This window comes from Vipera ursinii (genome assembly GCF_947247035.1).
Source record: "Vipera ursinii genome assembly, chromosome: 2".
Lineage (NCBI taxonomy): Eukaryota > Metazoa > Chordata > Lepidosauria > Squamata > Viperidae > Vipera > Vipera ursinii.
In genome coordinates this window covers 111630561-111653799 of record NC_139513.1, presented here as the reverse complement: position 1 = coordinate 111653799, position 23239 = coordinate 111630561, and the positions used below count along the sequence as shown (strand labels likewise).

General features: G+C 38.4%; 1 protein-coding gene and 1 long non-coding RNA gene across 2 annotated transcripts in view; one reads left to right on the top strand and one right to left on the bottom strand.

Moving 5' to 3' along the window:
- NTN1 (netrin 1) overlaps nt 1–23239 on the bottom strand; it is a gene marked incomplete at both ends in the record, with an annotated part of 139878 nt that overhangs the window by 11897 nt on the left and 104742 nt on the right. Inside the window, 1 exon segment of the mRNA XM_083352344.1 lies at nt 7214–7288. Coding sequence (XP_083208470.1) covers nt 7214–7288 — 75 coding nt within the window.
- Nucleotides 15024–20519, top strand: LOC310634208. The gene is made up of 3 exons (XR_014491171.1): nt 15024–15278; nt 20216–20295; nt 20374–20519. It is a non-coding gene; the product is annotated as an uncharacterized lncRNA (long non-coding RNA).

The window sequence follows — 23239 nt, the reverse complement described above, 5'->3', positions numbered from 1 at the left end:
GACTAAACCCTCTGATTAAAAGCATATTATCTATTCTGGCTTAGCTATATTAACATCTATGGCAATAGCCTTACTTGGTGCCCATATATAAATATAAATCAAATAAATAAATAAATATATTTACCCTGTGTTGTTTAATGTTTCTATAATGTATGCTGCCCAGAGTCACTAATTGAGATGGGCAGCTATAGAAATTGAATAAATAAATTGCCATTTCTCCTTCCAATAAGCAGCTGGGGGAGCCATTTCTTTACCTCCAGGTTTCTGGTCACCTGGAGCCAATCTGTAGGTCAGAGATCTGATGAGTAAGGCAATAGAAAGCCATCTTTCCCATTTTTCCCGCCTTCCCCTCAACCCATGCAGCTGGTTACCAGGCAAGTTGCGTAGGAGGAACACAGTCTTCCGCACGAGTGCTAGATCTATGTTCTGACTGCTCTTGACCGTGGTTTCCCCAGTCTCCATTTCATCACCACAATAAATTAATCCTTTCTCATACCTTCATACTTCATTGCTCTCTGTTGCATTCAGGAATCTCTTTTCCTCCCCTTATTGCTGATCAGCCATCAATTGAAGAAAGAGGCTTATAATCATCAATTAGGTTCAGTGACCGGGTGTGAGGAGAGGGAAGAAGATGAAATTATTCCCTCAATCCAAAGAAGCCCAAGAAAACCATGTCTAAATAGAAATAGGATGAAGGCTCTGTAGGTTTAATAAAGTATGCCTGTCTGGGCACACGAAAGAGAAAGAGGCATGAATGTCACCTTTTTAAAAATAATAATAATAATAATTCTGCCTTTATTATTTTAATAAATAACCCAAGGCAACAAACACACAATATTACTTCCTGCTCCTATTTTTTCCCATAACAGCAACCCTGTGGGGTGAGTTGGGCTGAGAAAAAGTGACTGGGTCCAAAGTCATCTGGCTGACTTTCATGCCTAAAGCAGAACTACAAGCCATGATCTCTTGTTATCTAGCCTGCTGCTAGACCAAACTGGTCCTTTTGTACACTTTGAAGGTTTCTGTGGAGTTCACAGAGCCCTCAGCCTTAAACTATTCTCTAGTGTCACCTACAGTGATGCCCCATCAGCCACCTTGATCAACATAAAGACTGGTCATTTGTAGTTGCCTATGATTAAAACCAGCCCAACATATTATCAATGAATTGCAGGCCATCATGGTCAATAAAAATTTACTTTTCCTTTACAAGTTTTGGATAATATGGTTGCTCTTAATTACAGACTGTTCTGCTCCAACAACCTAATATAGCTTATTACCAACAACAAACCACAAATAAAAAAAATCCTCCTTATAACAATTCTACAGAATAAATATAACTTTTCATCAATTCAGAAAAAAATATGTCAAGTTCTAATTACATCGATTAAAGCTTGAGACCTTTATTCAATTTATCATCTTCCACTGTGATTTATGCCATCATAAGGCATCAGTGCCAATCGGCCTTGTATATAGGATGAACTTGCAAAATTAATAAATGAGTATAAAGGTAATCTCAGAAATTTCAGTATTCAAAGCTTAAAAGGTGGGGGGGGGACTTCAGTTTACCAAGAAACGCTGCCGCTGACCTCAAAGTGACCATTTTTGAACAATAGAAGTTCAGACTTCTAGCCTGGAGCCCCCTCATGAACTGTTCAAGTTCTTCAAGGTTGGGTGGATTCAGAGCACACTGCTGGATGCAGTCTGGAAGCCCTGCCCAAAGTGGTTTAAGATTATGTGAATTGCTTTGTCAAGGTGAATCACTTCACCTCTCCGCTTCAATGAAGCGAATCATGTTGCTTCCACAGCACAAATTTCTTTGTTGAAGCAAAGTTGTTTTGCATAGGTCATACTGTCCAAGTATGCTTGTGGACATTCAAACTTAACAACTCTGTAATTACTTTCTGCCTCTCGTTTTAAATTGACTACACAGTTTATAACCAATCACATGGCTCTATGTATGTATGTATGTCTGAGTGACTTAAATCAATGCTTCATGTATTGTTGGAAATGTGCTGCTCAAAACTGAAACTTTAATTACTATCATGTTATGCACTGACTCCCTTTTGGACAAAAATGACTTGGAAACTAACAGGGAGACAATTAGAATTGTATGTTTTTATGGTTGAAAAAGTTTGATACGATAAGTCTGGCAATACACTAATAATTCTACATCAATTACACAAAGGTGTGAAGGGTTCTTAACTCTTCCTGTATTTTTATACAGAAGCTACAGCACAAAAAGTATATGGAACTTAATTGTTTAATCATTTAATTATAGAATATGACAGGAATAAATATACCAAGTTTTATCTATAAGCATGCTTTTATGAGCTTTCCCTCTTCTTTCTTGCACCTAAGGTCATATATATGACGATTGATTGATTCTGTGCCATCAAGCCAGGTTCAGCTCTTAGTAACCATACATATAGACCTCCAAAATGATCTGTCTCCCTACCTCGCCCTTCAGATGTTACAAGGGTGCATCCATCCCCACTGTAATGAAATCCATCCACCTTGCTGATGGTCACTTTCTTTTTCTGCTTCCTTCTGATTTTCCCACAACTGTAAAGGGATTAAATCTTTACGTAATATGCCCAAGACACAGTTTAACTGTGGTCAATTGTGTGTTAAGTGAAAAACTCTAATTTTGTTCGATGAGCATTTCTTTGTTTGCTTGGCTGTCCGTGGCATTTTCAGAAGTCTTTTCCAACACCAAAATTTAAAATTGCTATTGTAATCCCCTTCATGGATTACTGCCTTGTCGTGGCGAAGGGGCTTGCGTAATTCAATGAAGCTATGAGCTATGCCGTGCAGGGCCACCCAAGATGGACAGGTCATAGCTGAGAGTTCTGACAAAACGTGATCCACTGGAGAAGGAAATGGCAACCCACTCCAGTATCTTTGCCATGAAAACCCTATGGACAGTACCAAAAGGCAAAACGATATGACGCTGGAAGATGAGCCCCTCAGGTCGGAAGGCATCCAATATGCTACTGGGGAAGAGCAGAGGGCTAGTACTAGTAGCGCCAGAAAGAATGAAGCGACTGGGCCAAAGCCGAAAGGACGCTCAGCTGTGGATATGTCTGGTGGTGAAAGGAAAGTCCGATGCTGTAAAGAGTTTTTCTCCATAGGAACCTGGAATGTAAGATCCATGAATCAAGGAAAGCTGGACGTGGTCAAACAAGAGATGACAAGACTGAACATCGACATCTTAGGTATCAGCGAATTAAAATGGACAGGAATGGGTGAATTTAATTCAGATGACCATCAGGTATACTACTGCGGGCAAGAATCCCTCAGAAGAAATGGAGTAGCCTTCATAGTCAATAAAAGAGTAGGAAAATCAATACTGGGATACAATCCTCAAAATGACAGAATGATCTCAATTCGAATCCAAGGCAAACCATTCAATATCACAGTAGTCCAAGTCTATGCCCCAACCACCAGTGCTGAAGAGGATGAAATTGACCGGTTCTATGAAGCCCTACAGCACCTTATAGAAGTAACACCAAAAAATGATGTCCTTATCATCATGGGGGATTGGAATGCTAAAGTAGGAAGCCAAAAGATAACTGGAATAATAGGCAAGTTTGGCCTTGGAGTACAAAATGAAGCAGGGCACAGGCTGATAGAATTTTGTCAAGAGAATAAGATGGTCATAGCAAACACTCTTTTCCAACAACCCAAGAGACGGCTCTACACATGGACATCACCAGACGGTCAACACAGAAATCAGATTGACTATATGCTCTGCAGCCAAAGATGGAGAAGCTCTATACAGTCGGTAAAAACAAGACCAGGAGCTGACTGTGGCTCAGACCATGAGCTTCTCCTTGCAAAGTTTAGGCTTAAACTGAAGAAAGTAGGGAAAAGCACTTGGCCACTCAGGTATGAATTAAATCATATCCCTGTTGAATATACAGTAGAGGTGACAAATAGATTTAAGGAATTAGATCTGATAGACAGAGTGCCTGAAGAACTATGGACAGAGGTTCGCGACATTGTACAACAGGTAGCAACCAAAACCATCCCAAAGAAAAAGAAATGCAAGAAAGCAAAATGGCTGTCTGAGGAAGCTTTGCAAATAGCTGAGGAAAGGAGGGAAGCGAAAGGCAAGGGAGAAAAACATAGATATGCCCAATTGAATGCAGAATTCCAGAGAATAGCTAGAAGAGATAAGAATGCCTTCAATGAACAATGCAAAGAAATAGAAGAAAACAATAGAATAGGGAGGACCAGAGATCTTTTCAAGAAAATTGGAGAGATGAAGGGAACGTTTCATGCAAAAATGGGCATGATAAAGGACCAAAATGGCAGGGACCTAACAGAGGCAGAAGAGATTAAGAAGAGGTGGCAAAATTACACAGAAGAACTATACAAGAATGAGCTTAATGTCCCAGATAATCACAATGAGGTGGTCACTGACCTCGAGCCAGACATCCTAGAATGTGAGGTGAAGTGGGTCTTAGAAAAGCTGAGCAACAACAAAGCTAGTGGAGGTGACAGTATTCCAGCTGAGCTATTCAAAATCTTAAAAGACAGTGCAGTAAAAGTGCTACACTCAATTTGCCAGCAAATTTGGAAAACTCAACAGTGGCCACAGGATTGGAAAAGATCAGTTTACATTCCAATTCCAAAGAAAGGCAGTGCCAAAGAATGTTCAAACTATCGCACCATTGCACTCATTTCTCATGCTAGTAAAGTCATGCTTAAAATCCTACAAGCTAGACTTCAGCAGTATGTGGATCGAGAACTACCAGAAGTACAGGCAGGATTTCGAAGAGGCAGAGGAACTAGAGATCAAATTGCCAACATACGCTGGATCATGGAGAAAGCTAGGGAGTTCCAGAAAAACATCTACTTCTGCTTCATTGACTATGCTAAAGCCTTTGATTGTGTGGATCATAACAAACTGTGGCAAGTTCTTAAAGAGATGGGAGTACCAGACCATCTTATTTGTCTCTTGAGAAACCTATATGCGGGTCAAGAAGCAACAGTGAGAACTGGACACGGAACCACTGATTGGTTCAAAATTGGGAAAGGAGTCCGGCAAGGCTGTATACTGTCGCCCTGCCTATTTAACTTATATGCAGAGCACATCATGAGAAAGGCAGGGCTAGATGAATCAAAAGTTGGAATTAAGATTGCCGGAAGAAATATCAACAACCTAAGATACGCAGATGATACCACTCTAATGGCAGAAAGTGAAGAAGAACTAAAGAGCCTCTTGTTGCGGGTGAAGAAGGAGAGTGCAAAACTTGGGTTGAAACTTAACATTAAGAAAACCAAGATCATGGCATCTGGCCCTCTCAATTCTTGGCAAATAGATGGGGAAGAAATGGAGGTAGTGACAGATTTTATTTTCCTGGGCTCCAAGATCACTGCAGATGGGGACTGTAGCCAAGAAATTAAAAGACGCTTGCTCCTGGGGAGGAAAGCCATGGCAAATCTAGACAGCACACTAAAAAGCAGAGACATCACCCTGTCAACAAAAGTACGTATAGTCAAGGCTATGGTCTTCCCAGTTGCAATGTATGGCAGTGAAAGTTGGACCATAAGAAAGGCTGAGCGCCAAAGAATTGAGGCCTTTGAACTATGGTGCTGGAGAAGACTCCTGCGAGTCCCTTGGACTGCAAGGCGATCAAACCGGTCAGTCCTAGAGGAGATCAATCCTGACTGCTCTTTAGAAGGCCAGATCCTGAAGCTAAAACTCAAATACTTTGGCCACCTAATGAGAAGGAAGGACTCACTGGAGAAGAGCTTAATGCTGGGAAAGATCGAGGGCAATAGAAGAAGGGGACGACAGAGAATGAGGTGGCTGGATGGAGTCACTGAAGCAGTAGGTGTGAGCTTAAATGGACTCCAGAAGATGGTAGAAGACAGGAAGGCCTGGAGGAATGTTGTCCATAGGGTCGCGATGGGTCGGACACGACTTCGCAGCTAACAACAACATTGTATTGTATATTCCAATGTTTTTTAAAAAGCCATGTTATAAATTCCTATTGTATGTTTATTTTTAAACACGCACACACACACACACACTTACCTATGTTTACATGAAAAAACCCTCCTGAAAGATTTTTAATTCATCCTCTTTGTGATTTTACAACTGTTCTATTCATTCGCTGAAGCTGTGACATCTTTTTTTTTCCCCTTTATTTTATCCCTTCTTGACAGGTAAAAATAAAGAAATCAAGTAGTCGTTGGCCTCACAAATCATACAACCAACTGGACCTGGTAGCCTGGCCATGATGTTGAGGGCAAACAAAGCCACATCATTCTAATTTGGGATTGAATAATACTAAGTGTGGCAGGAACATATCTTCCTGTTTCCAAGGAAATTCGGCTGTCATTCCCATCATCATTCACTTTTGTTAGTAAGAGAAACCACACAAATTCACACAAATGCACTTTAAATGTGTAGTTCTAGTGCTTGCCTTCCCTGGCATTTCTTCCCCCTTGGCAGTCTTCTACCAACATTGGATTTCTTTTTGTTTCATTATTGATTAGAAACTTTCTAACTTTAGTAGGCTCCTTCTAAGACTCTCTCCGTACAATACGCTTAATTTGTCCTTAATGTGCTCAGCATGAAAAAGAAGTTTTACTTGCATGTTTGTCTTGTGGTTTAGCATGTGTGTCAACTCAGCCTACTTGGCCAGTTTCTATTCAATATATTTTGTCAACCCAGAACATTGGTCAATGCACAAGGAGGTTAAAGATGCTGTGTGAACACAACCTAAAGGCTCCATCTTGGCACATACCTCCCAGTACATGCAAGCTGCCCATTCAAATATATGAATGAAATCTTTAATTTATGAGGGGGTTTTTCCAATCTTCCAAGAGGCAAGATAGCAAATTTCCCATACTTACTCAGCGTTTTGGATAGTGGAATGTGCTCTAGTCAGGGGCTGTTGCAGAGCAAATTCCCAGGAGATACTTTGCTGCATGTTTCACTGATTTCCTTTCAGTTCTCCCCCCACCCCCATTTATGCCCATCTCAAACCTTTGGCAGGTCCTTTATTGTGCGTTCAGTTATAAACAATATTGCACACAGCTAGGAAGGTCTTTTTTGGCCAATAGCCACTTACCATACATAACAGAGATTATTCTGACCATGTCTCAGAAAAGAAATGCCACTTTAAGAGATTCTGTGACAAGACAGGCAGACACCGAACACTTCCAGGGTGATGATGGGGAGGAGAGAGTTGCTCACCATAATCTTTCTTGCAATACTTCTTCATGTTTATCTTCAGCTTTCCTTTGGATGCCTTGCAGTAGGTATCACAGTCTTTGGGGCAGATGGACAAGAAGAGAAAGAAAGATATATATATATATATATAAAGATATATACACACACATATATATACATGCACACACACACACACCTACATATATAAAGTTAGTCTTAATATGCATGAAAGCATGTGGGAAGAAAGGAGGGATGCAGCAAAGGGAAAGGGAAGTGAGAGAGCAGAAGCAACTTAGCCTGCTATGAATAAGCAGCGTGCCTAGGAGATCCATCTGCCAGGACCTGATTGGGTCATCTAATGGGGGCATTCATTGAAAAACCTTCTATATTCCAAAGAAAGACTTTCACAAAAGAAGCCATCCGCCTCTCCTTTCTTGTCCTCCCCTCCTTGTCTGATGAATTTTTTAGCCTGTCTTCTGCTGCCTGCTGTAACTCAGCTGCCTCCATGGGAGACCCTGGGCCTCCCTTATTGTACCACCCAGATCTTTAGAGAGCCACAACTCTCCCCCCACCTTCCCAGTTCTTAAACGGCAAACTGGAGCCTGATTAAAGCCCACAGAGGCCTCTTTGTCACCCCTAACCCAGACCTGTGTCAGGCTTTGGCATTCATTGCAGAAGGATTCTGGCTGGGGTCACCCCTCCACAAAAGGGGTCAGAGAGGAAATTAGCAGCCCATGAAGCATTAGCAAAGCCTTTGGCGTCCACTCTACTGGAGTGTGCAAATAAAATGCCCCAGTGGGATTGCTTCATTTCTAATAGGCCCTACTGCTGTGATACAATGGTTTTACTCCTTCTGAACATCATCCTGTGTTCCAGTGCTACTAATGTGATGCAGCATAGCCACTTTGGCAGAGCCTGCTGGAGCTATTTTGCATCACTTGGAACATGGGGAGCTCAGTTATGCTTTGTGCATCAAAGGCTGATCCTCACAGTCACATTTTACTCTCTCATCATTGGCTGGGACTTGAACGGAGCTCTAGCGACTTGCTCTGCCTGCTCTTTATTCAGCTGGAAATACCAAAAAGCATTTACTCTACGATGACATTCATGCTTATTCAAATAAATCAGGACAGAAGAGGTAGATACGTTTTGTGCTTGTAAAACAAACTGCAGTGTACACACCTTGTTTTTCTCATGTATGAAAAATGAGTGTGTGATATATATCTCTCTTTATAAAACTACTCAAAGCAGCATACATGGGATCTCCAACAATACCCTATCTATGAATTGATATCTTGTTAGTTTACTGAGGACAAACAGCAGTCAAATAAAGAGCTATATTACAAAATGTTTAATCACCATCACCATCTTGCTAAGTACTTAGAATAATGTTTGGCATATTTCATACAGAATGGAAATATAATGCATAAAAACCAGTAACATCACAACAGGGTTCCTTTGCTGCTATAATCATTATACTCTAGCTTTTCCAAGAAACTCAGACCTCCTGGCTCTTTCTACATATGTAGTCATGCTTCATATTTTTGTTGGCATTATTCTGATAGCTTGAATCTATTTCATTCCAGAAAAGGCAGCAGAGTCAGAAGCAACAGGGACTTAGAAGCTGCCAAGAATTAGAAGAATGTCCCAGATAACTGCAGAGGAAGCAGACTCCAAGTGCTCCTTCCACTGAGCAATTGTCCAATCACTTCCCTATTGATTAATGGAAGAATAGTTCTCCTGGAACTGCTAATCAATACAAAGGTTCCCAATAACTATAAACTAAGATCTACAGATAAATACAGAATCTTGGAGGAGAAAATGACTCAATTGAGAAACGCCTACAGTACATTCAAGATAGATCAGCTCTCATCTGAGTACCATTTTAATATTACTAATCATGTATTGATTATTGCACTGCTTCTGACGTACTTGGGAGCTTTGATTTCTTTAATCCCACAGGATCAGAGTAATGATCTCGTTGTTCCCCACCATCCTCGAGGGCAAACTCACAGCCACCAGGTCCAAAGCTGTGAAGCAAACTCGATTTGATGGTGAAAAGATGTTTGAGTGACCATGTTGCCTCTTTCAACAATTTTTTTTGGGGGGGGGAATCACACAGCACAAGCTCAGGAAAAGATACTGTTTATTCAAGGAGTTGCTAACTAGAATAATAAGTTTTTACTCCCTTCCATGCAAATCTCTCTCATTCTCGGAGATTGCCTGGACGAGTCCCTGTAGTTTTTTGGGCAAAGTTTTTCAGAAGTGGTTTGCCATTGCTACCTTCCTAAGGCTGAAAAAGAAACTGGCCCAAAGTCACACAGCTCATCTTGTGCTGAAGGCGGGCTTAGAAGTCTGCCAGTTTCTAGCCTGATGCCTTAACTACTATACCAAACTGATTCTCATAATATATATTCATTCAAATCAATTCTTTCCATTCAAATCCAGATCACTTCACAGCCCTGATTTGTCTTACCTACTTTTCCTTCTGAATCTTTTCAATGTTCTTGAGTCAATGCAGCAATTGTTTCCTCTTGTCCATGTATCCATGTGGCCTTGGCCTTGGCTCTTAACTCTCAAAACCTACATGAAACCCATTGTCTGCCCAAAGAAGCCAGACAGGCTGGAAAAGAATTCAAGTGGTTGAATTCGGGCTACAGAAAATCCAATTCAATCCCTTGGACTCGAATTAGCAAGTCCCAGATGACTTCACAAGAAGTTGTCCAGTTATCTCATTAGATTCAAACACATCAAACTATCATCTGTCTGTCTTCATCTGGTCAGTTACATCCAGAGACTTTATAGTGATCCAACCAGAGTAAATATATACCCCAATTAGATGGAATAATGGATGGATCAGATTCATTCCAATTTTTCCCCTAAAACTTATATTTGATTCTTCCATTATTATCATTCACTAAAATAAAGCATAGCGAGCTAGGCATTGCTATGCTGACATGCCGTCACAACAGTGGCGTAGCGTGGGGGGTGCAGGGGGGGCCGGCCGCACCGGGCACAACATCTGGGGGGGCGCTCGCACTCGCAGCTCTCTGCCCCTGCCTGGCTCCTGCGAATCCGATCCGAGCCGCCGGGTCGGCGCCCACTGTGGAGGGGGGGTGCCAGGCGTGCGGTGCGGTGCGGTGCGGAGAGAGAGCGAGCTAAAATCCACGGGTTAGGGGGCGCAAATTACTCGCCTTGCCCCGGGTGCTGACAACCCACGCTACGCCTCTGCGTCACAATACCACAGATGAGACCAGTTCATACTTTTTATCCTTTATTCTTGCTCCTTCATTCTTAATTAAAGCTACACCTCAATTTCTCTTTCATTAATTCTATGGCAGAAAATCAGAAGACATAGATTCAGAACTATTACAGCCTTCTGCTTCCTCTTAATTTTACCACATATTCTTTTACTTCAATGAAAGATTAATTTATGCTATTTGTATACCTACTTTTGTTGGGAGGCCAGCAATTTCATCACTGAATTCTTTAAGAATTCTCAGTTGGATACCATCCAGACTTGGTGATTTGTTTCTCTATGCTGTCTCACGATGTTTTGGAATATCTTCATTTGCTACTTTAATTAGCTTTAGTTGTTCCAATTTATTCCCTGAAAAAGTCACTATTGGGCCAGGTCTCTGTCTCTTCCGTGGTAGAAGAGACTTTATACATTCCTTGAGCTTCTTATTCACTTTGTTGCTACCTAATGACTGAACCCTTGCTCTGGATTTTGTCCATTCAAATACATTTAAGTTTTTATTATTTCCTGAGTTTTCCCCCTCAAATTGTGTTTTTTTTTAGGATTCCTTACATTGCCCTACCCTTTTTCTTGCTTGTCTTTGTGCTCCATGTTAGGACAGGTTTTAAGGAAGTCTTCTGAACTGTGACAGCTTCCTGGATGTGGGCTGGCCCTTCATTACCTTGAGCAAAACATTGCAGTTGAGCCTAAATTATTGTCCTTTTCAATATCCTTGTGAGGGTTATTTAATTGTTTGGATTTCTCCTTTCAGTCTCTTTTTCACCACTCTGTTTATTTCCTAGATTACACAATGTAATTTTGAGTGGCTCACAAACAACAGCAAAAGCAATAAATACAGAAATATCAACACAGAAAACTTCCAGACCTCCCACTGCTACACTTTTCCATATACCCTTAAAAAACATTCAGGGATTCAAACCCACACTACCCCAATGCTTACGGTAAAATGTAGGTTTTCACTGCTTATCAGAAGGCTAGGAAGGTAGGGACAGTCTAGGTCCCTCTTGATGGCAACAGTTGAGAGAAAAGACCTGAATCACAGTCACCTTATCAGACCTACTGGAACAGAGATAGATCTCAGGAAGAGGCAATCCTGAAGATAACTTGCTCCTGTGTCATTCAGAGTTTAAGGGTAATAATTCAGAACTTGAATTGCACCTGGAAAAAAAACCTGGAAGCTGATGCAGCTCATACAGCAGTGGTGTCACATAGATGAATTGTGAGATGCTTAGAACTGTGCACGCTCTCGTTTCCTGGACAAGTTGTAATTTCTGGAAAATTTATTCTAAACCTAGGTTTGTCCCATAAACTTTATTAGAAAGGTTAAATTTCTCTGGTTATTGACTATCTGAATTAAATGCAGATGAAGACATTTTATGTTTCTTCACAGTTTCCTTAGAAACAGAAAGAAGCATGAATAAGGTATGTTCATCCTATCCCTGATATAGCAAAACATACATTTGTTTTCATTTATACAAGTAATAGACGTTTTCTTGCCTCTTTTGAGGACTAACAAGATGATTTTAAAGAATTTTCAAGCAGATGATAAGGAGACATACCTTATTTTTTTCCTCTATGATTTCTAAGATTGCCTAGCAATACCTCCTGCTGACTGAATGACAAAGCCATAAAAATGTCACTATTAAATATTTTCCCCCCAGCAACAATACAACTCTACCTTAGTGAAATTCTAGAGAATAGAAATAAAGCATGTTTTTAATTTGGTTTGGAATTCAGATGGATCATATTAAAAGCTATATAAGTTTTGGCTTCACCATGTATCAGATTTTGCATTAACTCTAACTTGACAATAATGGGGTTTTCTTGAACCTTGATTATGAATCTTTCATTTGATTGTAACAATGTGAAAAAGAGAACAATAAATACAATGACGTATTCATATTACTTCCATTTTCATATAATTTCTATTGCTGTGACAACTATAGATCTGTTCCAATCCTTTAATAATCCATTGGTTATGGAGGGATATTATCCTAATTTTGGTTTCATGACTGTATAGAAAGAGATTGACTATCAAAGTCAGATCATCATGGGACTTCCTTCCACATCTGCAAGGATGGAAATCTTACTACTGGAAGCTGGATGAATTTTTCAGAATACTGGAAGCTGATGAATTTTTCAGAATACTGAGGAATTTGTCAGTTAATGTGGCTCACACGTCTTTTTAAGCAAGAAAGGAAAACATATTTGGAAGTCTGGAAGAAATCTGCTTTTTATTAGAATAAGTTGGCAATAAAGTTGATGTAAGTTGGGGTTAGGTTAGGGTTGTTGATAGGAATGAAATAACTGGGTATAATACCACATCTTTAAATATATTTACAATATATTTATTTTTATTTTACTGGTCCTTGGTTGTCCAAGGGGCTAGCAGTACCTGGACCTATTCGATGCAATCCCAATAATATGACCTTAAAGATAACTTAGTCATAATAATGGCAGTGGTATGTGACCTATAATAGTTATAGCTGCAATAAATAATGTCATCAGCCAACTGATATGTGATGCATGGATCTGTAGGTACCATAACAGAAACTGGCCAAAGTCCTAACTGAGAGCTTATTGTGCTTTCTTGACTTGTACCAAATTACGACATGATAGCAGTGTTCCAATATCTCAGGGGTTGCCTGAGGAAGAGGGAGTCAAGCTATTGTCCAAAGCACCTGAATTCAAGACAAGAAGCAATGGATGGAAACTAACCAAAGAGAGAAGCAACCTAGAACTAAGGAGAAATTTCCTGAAAGAACAATTAACCAGTGGAACAACCTGCCTCCAGAAGCTGTGAATGCTCCAACACTGGAAGTTTTTAAGAAGAGACTGGACAGCCATTTGTCTGAAATGCTATAGGGTTTCCTGCCTGAGCAGGGGGTTGGACAAGATGACCTCCAAGGTCCCTTCCAACTACTACTACTTACTACTACTACTACTACTACTACTACTACTACTACTACTACTACTACTTATTATTATTATTATTATTATTATTATTATTATTATTATTATTATTATTATTATTATTAATCATCTGCTGAGATTGAAATCTGGCCTAATTTAAGAAGGTTAGAGGGGCAGAAGCTCAGCCTTTCAGTAATGATGCCAGTCTTTTGAAACTTGCCATCCCAGTGAGCATCCACTCCCATACTTCCTCCCTTTGTACAAAACAGTGGTAGTATTTCCAAAACAAACAAGCAAAAAAAGAAAAGAAAAGAAAGAACCCCATTGAAAGCGGAGGAGGGGAGAATAAACCTGGGCTGCCCCTAATACCTATTATCTCATATCTGCTAGCATACAGCAGTACAGGTGAACCTCACATCTTCTCTCCCAGAATACCTCGGGGTCTACATACCCTAACTTCACTTCTTGTCTTAATGTTGCAGCTTGGTAGGTAATGCAGTCTCCACATATCTTCTATGGCAGGGGTCTGCAACCTTGACAACTTTAAGACTTGTGGACTTCAGCTCTCAGAATTCCTCAGCCAGCTATGCTATGCTGAGGAATTCTGGAAGCTGAAGTCCACAAGTCTTAAGGATGTCAAGGTTGCAGACCCCTGTTCTATGGAGCACTTTACTTGGCAACCACCTTCCAATCCAGTGATAGACAGCTCCAACAACCTATGCTGCTTTTCTGACACACTTAAAGATAAAATATGGGGAACAAATTGAAATAAATTCTAGGATGCCTTCTCCTTGTCTTGTACTGAAGAATATGACTAGTAGAGCCAACTATTCCTTTCCCAATTCCATTAGGAGATAAACCAATTTTACAGTAGCTAGACAAGAAAAGAGAAAGGTTTATGTGTGTGTATACACACACACACACAAACATACAGAATAGTTTAACGGTTCATATTACTGTTACATTATATTAATTTTATTTATTCTGCTTTATATTTTCACATCAGCTAGAGTCCCTTGGGATTCAAGTGGTTGATAAGTCTTTCGAATGCATAAGTAAATACAATAAAGTAATTAATCTTTTTCTTGGTTTTGTTTTTTGTTTTTTTTGCTACATTTAGCTTCTTCGGTCTATTCCCTTTGATGTAAAAATAGCATAAGATATTTGTGTTATCATTTAGTGCATAGTTCTGGCTGATTTCCCAGACCGAGGCAGAGTGCTACATTGAAAATACTGAAGCTGGCTGATTTTCCCAACATGAAGTTATATCAAGCAACCCTGATAAAAAAACAACCCAAAGAGAAATTGTGCAAACAAGTTTGGGATTTTAATTTCTAACTGTCAGAGAAATCCAAAAGAAATAATATCCACATGTCTTTTGTTTGTTTATGCATAAATTGTGATGGGGAATATTTTCTGGACATATCCAAATAATCAAATGTAAGTTCAGCTAAATTCTTAGCAATGGACTTCCTAGTAAGAACATTTAAAAATGGAATGGCTATTGGAATTTAACATTTACAGGCTATTCAGTATATGATCAAAGTATAATGGCTATCTGTATTTGATAGGTGATTTGCAACTAATTTTTTTTACAAATGTTACATTTAAATTCTTCAACCTGTTAAAACAGACATGTCCAATTTGATTCCCTCCAAATTTTTTAAAACTCAAATTCAGTGTAGAACATTTAACTGGTTTTTTACATTTTTGAAACTAAATCCATGTCTAACTTTGTTTTCTTTGTATTACAGTGTAAAACATATGAGCAGCATCAAATGCTAGGGCATTAATTGCACCATTTCCCAGTGTGGGAATAGACCATATTTAGTCTAGCTATTGGCTATGCTAGCTTGAATTTACAAAAAGAAGAGTCCAAAACCTCTGAAAGCCACCAGTATGTCCAGTATTGGCAAAGTAGGTTTTTCTAATGTCAGACATGGAAACTTAATTTGTATCTTCACGTTAATCCAAATGGACTAATGAAGCAATCAAGGTCAGGATTAGCAGCCTCCAAATCTCACGTAGATTGTATTTTTACTCTGATTTTTTTTTTCTGTCAGGCTTTAAAAGGAGATGCAATTTGGAAGGAGATGCAATTTATCTTTTGAGAAAGATAAAAGAATGAAACACTAAACTCTTCCTTCTTTATACCTCATGCCATGCCCTTCCCTCTCACCTCCGATAGTCCTGGATTGTACTACAAGTAGGACAATGCACATTTTACTTCATATAATGTTGCTATCTTGCTCTGCCGTGCTAATATTTTATCTTCATCATGCCTTCTTCAACACTAAGTAATGTCAGAAACCTATCACTTCTGTGAAGAAGTGAGCCCCTAGCAGCTAGCTAAATGTGGTTGATCTTAAAAAGCTAAGAAGGTTGCAACCAGTTGATACAGTACTTGAATGAGAGAATATCAGGAAATTCCAGGGTTGTATCCTAGGCTGAAAGGTCATCAAACCAAGAAAATATCATATTTTTCACCAAGAAAACTACATGGATATATACTGCTCAAAAAAATAAAGGGAACACAAGATAAGACATCCTACTATTAAATACAGTACATTGTGTTGTTTAAGTGTTCCCTTTATTTATTTTTTGAGCAGTATATATCTATGGGGTCACCAGGAGCTGAATTTGATTCGAAAATGACTTAAATTCAGTGGAACTAAAACTAGCAGTTGTGGACGGAGCTGACTGCTGATACATTGTAGGAGATGATAGTTTTGTGTTTTTTTTTATTAAAGAGTTTTACAAAAACAAAATTTTACAATATATCCCCAAATCCCTCCCACCCCAAACCCGCCCACTTCCCCCCCCACTTCCCAGAGCTAAATACAGGATTATAGTTACAATAATCATATTCTAAATAAAAATTATGCAAAAATTATGCATAATATACAATTAACCAAATTCATAATGTGCTTTAACTCCCCCTTAATATAACTACAAACAACGTGCCAATAACAATATCCCACTAAGATATATTTCAGTTTGGAGGAGATGGATAAATTATATTCAGAACAAATATGGCACTAAAAAGTTCCATTTAGCTTATGAGTAGATTTTAGTAGGAGATGATAGTTTTATCTTCTATTCGTTTATTCTATTTTGACACAGATTGGCTCGTAGTGTATTGAAACACGCATGTAATGGTACACAGTATCTTAATAAGCTTTATGTTTGAACAATCTCCCTGCATTTCCAAGAAAGAATGCATACTGAACCAATATTCTGAGATTTTCTCTGCAACCTTAAGAGAATGGCAACAAAGTACTAGCTGGCTATCAATAAAACATCCATATGTCAGTTTGGGAGGGCTCTCCTAGACCTGAAATCCCAGAAGGTATGTAAAAATTAAGAACATGGCTGAATAAATTGAAAGAATTTAGGAGAAGGTGCGTGAGTTGAAAAAATAGGATATGGATTCAGTTGATAAATAAGATGTCCTAACCAGTTCTGGTGGGTAACAACTTTTTGAAATTCTTGATCTGAATGTTTAGGGGAGTTTCTGCTCCTGTCCCTGCTCTTGGAAGATGCAAATGTTCTTTTAGCCAAAGAATGAAATATTAAGTCTTGTTGAATTTGGGGAAGAAGAAAAAAAAAAGAATAACAAGCTTGGAAATATAGAGCTCCATCTTTCATTCCTAGTCAAAACAACATGAACTTGGAAAGTAGCAGATTTTAAAAAAAAATACATCACATTTTAAAATCTCCAAGCAAGACAAAAAGTAGGGCAGCTGTTTTGCCTCATTTGCTGCTTAGGTATATTGTCAGAAATAATTTTATAGCTTGATGCCTTTCTTGCCACTTCACTACTTAATAATTCCTCTATTTTTTAGTGCTTCTTGTGACTCCCCAATAAGCCATTATAAGCCAACTGCTGGTGTTTTCTTCTCTTGAGCAGCAGCTAATAGGGTGTCCCACAATCTCCCCATTCCTGCACTAACAACCCCTTGAAAAAGGAAAACTTAGCATGCTGTCAGGATGATATTCACATAGATTTTAAAGTACGGTAATTCATTAAATGTCTGGCATTGAAGCCACGGAACACAGAACACTTCTTAAATAACAATTGCTGCAGATATTTGGAGCCTAGAATGAACTGCAAGTTTGCATTAGCTGGGATACATAATACTCAGCAGAATGCCAGACATTTGAGATATGGAGTGGCTAATGTCTACAGTACATTACATTTTGGTTATCATTTGAGGGGAAACTGGTGCATATTGTTCACAGCACATTTATTTTATTATATCTTCCACTACCCATTTTATTTATTTCTTTATGATCTTTGGATTATTCTATATATCTTGAGGTATCTTAAGCTTGGATTACTTATATGTCACTCTCCCAAAATGGCTTCTAGAAATTATTTTGATTAATTGTAATAAAGCACAACATTCACATACAACTGTGACGCTCTGTGGCTGGGGACAGTAAACAAATTCTGGAAAGGATATTTATAGGTCTTCATTGAAACCATCCACAGGAACCATAGGCTGGGAATGCTTAATGAGATCAATTAAATCTTCACTACAAAATCTGTGTAAACAGATTCAACGCATCATGTAACTCAGAAAATGATTAATTAAGTAAAAGTCCAATTTCTACCTTCTAGATAAAGAATCTCTAGAAAACGTCCAGACGTTAAAGACAAAAGGAAGACCAGGAAACTTACCAGTGGAAACATTTCATTAAATAGGAATCAGATTTTTGCAAAATACTGGATATGCACAATGAAAACCAAACAAATCAAGAGACAGGAAAGTGCCAAGTAAACCCTCATGCAGCACCATTTTTCAGAAGGAGAAACATTTGAGAAGAAGAAATTCTTGTAATGTTAAGCCAAATGCTATCAGCCTTGAGGCATGGTAATCAAAGAGAGAAAGATGATGATTATCCATTTTCCATAGTTGATCATTCAGACTATAACAGAAGAAAGAGAAGGAGGAACCATCCTTAGGTTTAACTCTATCCCAGAATAGGTTAAATGTAGAAACAAGCTCTATTTAGAGATAAACTTTCTAATAACTTCAGAATATTTCAAAAGATAAATGATCCACCACAATTATGCAGTCATTGCTGGAGCACAGATGTGCAGTTAAAACCCCAGAGAATAGACTTCCAGTTAGGCGTCACGGCGTAACAGATGCAGGAAGATGGGGCTCTGTCTTCCATGTTCGATTTCGCCCCACTGGGGATCCTAAAAAGGGTCGAAAGTCACCCCAGAGAGGTGACAAAGAAGGAGGGGACCCTCATCGATTGCAGAAGGGCAGCGGCCCTTCCACTGGATCTGAGGAAGCTCTCCAAACCAGTGGGGAAAAGACTGGCCAGTCAGAAGCTGCTGACAGCTGAAGATAAGCACTAACTTAACCATTTTTGAACAATGTGGATGGAACTGGGTGAGACTTTATCCTCTTTTTATGACCTTAATACTACTTTCCTGGAAAAAAGAATGCCCAAAGCAAAGAATCCTCCCCAATGAGAGAGGGAAGGGAAGTTTCTGCCCCACTCCTTCAGGAAAAGAAAAGCAACAAATTAATTGCTTTGGGGGAAAATAGAGACAACTACAAGATCAATTTGGAATTAATACAGATATGTAGCTTTGAAATTTGGGGACTAAAAGTACTTTTGAGACTTTTTTTAGAAAAGATATTTGAAAGTCTGTAAAATAGGCTTGGAATTGAAAAGCTGGAAGATGGTGTCAACGACATCTAGTGGCAAATCATGGCACTATAATTTATTATGCTTAAAGGAAACAGCTTGAAGCCCAGACTTAGATAAGACTGTTTGTTGTTCCTGGAAACTTTCACTTTTGCAGACTGCAGCCGGGAAAAGGGGAAAAAAACCCTCTTGGGCTGTTTATCTGTGTTGGGGACCCTATTGGACTATAAAGACTACATACAAAAACAAAATGGGTGTTCCATACTTAGCCACAAATAGTAAAAACCCATCTTGTCTTTGAAGCTCCCAGCTTGATATTCCAACAAGAAAATGTTAATGAATCTCAGAAAAAAAATTATGTTGAAATCAATCCAAGAGACAATTGTTTTATTTCATGATGAGACTACAAATAATGCAAATGTGATGAACAATTTTTTAACCTAAACTTACCAATCCAGACAATGACTACAAAGAAGGAACTAGTAAATCAGAAAACACAAGGAAAATTAGAAGAAACAGATCCAAAATGGAGGACCTAGAGGAAGGAATTAACAAACAGATACAGACAAATGGAAAATTAGAAGATGCAGTGATAACATCGGAAATGGAAAAGATAACTTACTTGTCAAGATCTCAGAATACATTTGAGGATAGGGAGGAAGAGCTGATCAAATGGATGATAAAGCTGTTAGGAAAAATGCTGAATATTGACAAACAAGAAATGAAAAGAAAAACTGAAGGAGAAGGAGGAGGTTGTTTAATGAATATCAATGGGTTCAAAAATACTTCAATCTCAAACTAGATTGAGAAAGTTAATATGTATCACTGAATTACCAATGGATCAGACAACACATTGTTTATTAAGTACTCTTGATTGCAAAACTAGAAAATTAATAAAATATTTATTTAAAAAAACCTGAGAATGAATCATAGGTAAAAGAAAAGATTGCTTAAGGGCCATTATACTAACTCTGATTCAGTACTAGTAGAAGATTGGCCAAAATCATTGTCTCTCTTTTATGTCAAAATATGTCTCAAAAAGATGCCAACCATTAGCAATTATTTCTTCTTAGTGCAAGATGTTGAACTTCAAATCCTATTCCAACCAATCCTACAATTCTTCACTGTTATGCTTAGGCTCAATTTGTCCTTTGAGTAACTTTATTCATTTTAATATCTTCAAGATCAACATCAGAGCAGCAAATGGTTCCATGGATGACTGTAAAAATGTTTTTGGAGAGCCAGAGTTTGTTTTCTCTGCCAAGTAAGTACTGTTTCTGCCAAATATTTTGCTGCTTTAAGCAGTTCTGTGACTGACTCTGCCATTATTTTACAAACTTAGGGGGAATAGCCATAGAATGGATGAAGACCAACGTTAGAACGTCTACAAAGGAAGCTGTGTGAAAAAGGGTTTGCCTGGAACTACAATTCAGCATAAATGAGTCTATCAGATGAATCTATCAGAAGCCTGATCATGTATTGCATAAAAAATATGCATGACCCTGCTTCTTTGTGAAGTGCGAGAATTAGCAAGCAGGTCTTCTTAAAAGAAGTTATTTCATCACATGAGATGACATGACATGACATGACATGACATGACATGAGATACTGAGAGGTTCAACATGGTTATAAGTGGTAGAAGAAAGGGCAAAATTCTTCAGAGTCGTTCTAGAAGATAGGCCAAGAAACAATGAGTTTAAATTGCAAGGAAATAGATTTTGATCTGATACCAATAAAAATGTCCCAACTATAAGTGCTTTCAATATGGAACAAACTTCTCATGAGGCTCTCCTCCTTCCTAAACTCCAGCATATGATTGAATATCTGTCAAGGATTCTGAACTATAGTAGTGGGTCCCTGAACTGGGCAGAAGGCTGGACCGGACTCCCTTTTAGCCTATCTGTTGTATGAACTTTTAATTGAACAGGCCCTACTTAACATCAGAATGTGGAGAACGTTTCTTTCTTTAACTCTGGGAACAATTTATTCAGTTTCATACTTCTTAAATTAAGGAAAGAATTAGGGAAAGTTAAATTCCTGCTAAACATTGTCTCTAAACAACCAGCAATATACCAACTTCTCCTTTACATACACATTTAAAATCTGCCAATTTTAATTTTTCCCCTGTAGTTACTTTTTGTTTTATTAAATATGGCTGTTAAAGAGAATTTTGAAGGACTGTTCATTCTTCTTTTTTGAACAATAGTTGAAATAAAATATCTGCTTAATACTTAATTCTAAACATTATCTTTTTTAACTACTTGTACAGGTTAAATATATCCAGATTTCTTTAAAATTCCCAGCAGCTGGAAGTTCAAAGCAAAGTGCATACTTCAATAAACATTTGACATCTGTTTTTTAAATAGCTTGCTTTGTAATAGTATTGGCAATGGTGATGTATGACTATCTAAATCAAATGGATAATTCCTCCCATCAAAATGTCTGGCAATACCTAAAGTGCAATAGACACTTGATCCTTTCTGGGGTGCACAAAACTTCCATCAGCTTTATCATTTATCCATGTTATAGAGAAGTGCCATTTACAACAAGCTACATCATTTTTGATAAGCTACATTTCTGAAGAAAATAACAACAGTCCTTTTGGAAATCATGCACAGCCTCAAAAACTTTAGTTCAAACAAACTGGACACTGCCTATGGAGGGTTCAGCCTGAGGTCCTGAAGAGGGCATTACCTGCTTCTGAAAGGCTACATAGTTAGATATGAATTGCCCATCTTTGGCTTATAGGAGCAATTCACAGGAGATAATATTTCCACTATAATTTGTAAATTTACTCAGGTATGATTAAACCACAGTTTTACATAAGCAGAGTTACAGTTTCAGTACTGATAACGTCTAGTTGAGTAACACAAGCTGTTCTCTGTGTGTGTCATATTGGGCATTCTAATAAAACAATGAACTTGCATTTTCCCATGCTTACAGATCAGTGTATCCCTCGAGGGCCCTTACTCATTTTAATTGTTCTAGTATTAGGAAGAGAGATATCTCCTGGTGGGAATTTTTCATCTTCAACTCCTTATGAGACCAGCAAGAGGGAAGATGGAGCCTCATCTCTCACAATTTTTGGATAACAGCATTGATCTACCAACATTACATTTCCACAGAATAAACTGGTGATTCTTTATTTTTCCTATTTGAGCAGGACTTCTTTTTCACTATTTATGCAGGCAGGGGGGGAGGAGGAATGGATTTTGAGGTACCTATCTAGACATATACAGTAATCTAGCTGAAGGTGTTTTGCATAATTTACAACTATTTTGGAAAGATTATGAGCCTTCTTCCAACTTTCTTATTACCTAGTGCTTGTTTTTAATACCTTCTTTTGAACTAAAACTTGGCTATATTACACTTCCTAGGCAATTAACACCATTGCATTGTGACCCTTTTTTCCAGTCAGTTTGCATATCTCACACTGGGTTTTGGATATCATAAATAAGTTCCCGATCACCCTTCCGTCCACTAGGTATATGACTGGGACTAGGAAACAGTCATTTATATTAACATCTAGATCTGAACATTTGAATCTGAACAATCTATGCAAACTTAATTAAAGTCACCCATAATCAAGCCCCTCTGTGAGGGAGATGGATGATTTTTTTATTTGATTAATTATTATTTTTTTAAAAAAAATCCTTTTGAATGTACTCCTTGATCTGTTTCTCAATCCCAGGGCCCCTTGAGCATTTGCCAGTACTAAATTATTTCAGAGTGACCTTGTCAGCCATAGCGATTTCCTATTAGTATCTAATACCACATTTTATATACAAAGGTATCACTGATCATTCCTGAGGTAATTTTCCTTAACCTTTCTAGAGTATGCTTTCGTAAGTGTCTTCTACTGACATTCTGATCTTTCACTTAAGGTCAGAGGTTTCAAGATTAGCATTAAACTTATTCTTAATCCCTATATTCAAATATATGTAGCTGTTCATTTAACGTCTTTGAATGGGTATAATTTGCTATGTGCACAGACCTATTTCTATCTCTGTTAGTTTCATCATCAAAAACATTTTCAACCTGATTCCTGCAGGATTATTCTTCCCATGCTGGCCACTCCCCAGCTTCTGTGGGTTTCTCTACAGGACATCTGAAATGGCTGTTGTCAATTTAAGCATCTTTATAAGGGCTCCACTAGCCAAATCTGCTTTTTTTTTTAGAAGAAATGCTATAGGATCTGCTGCAGTTGT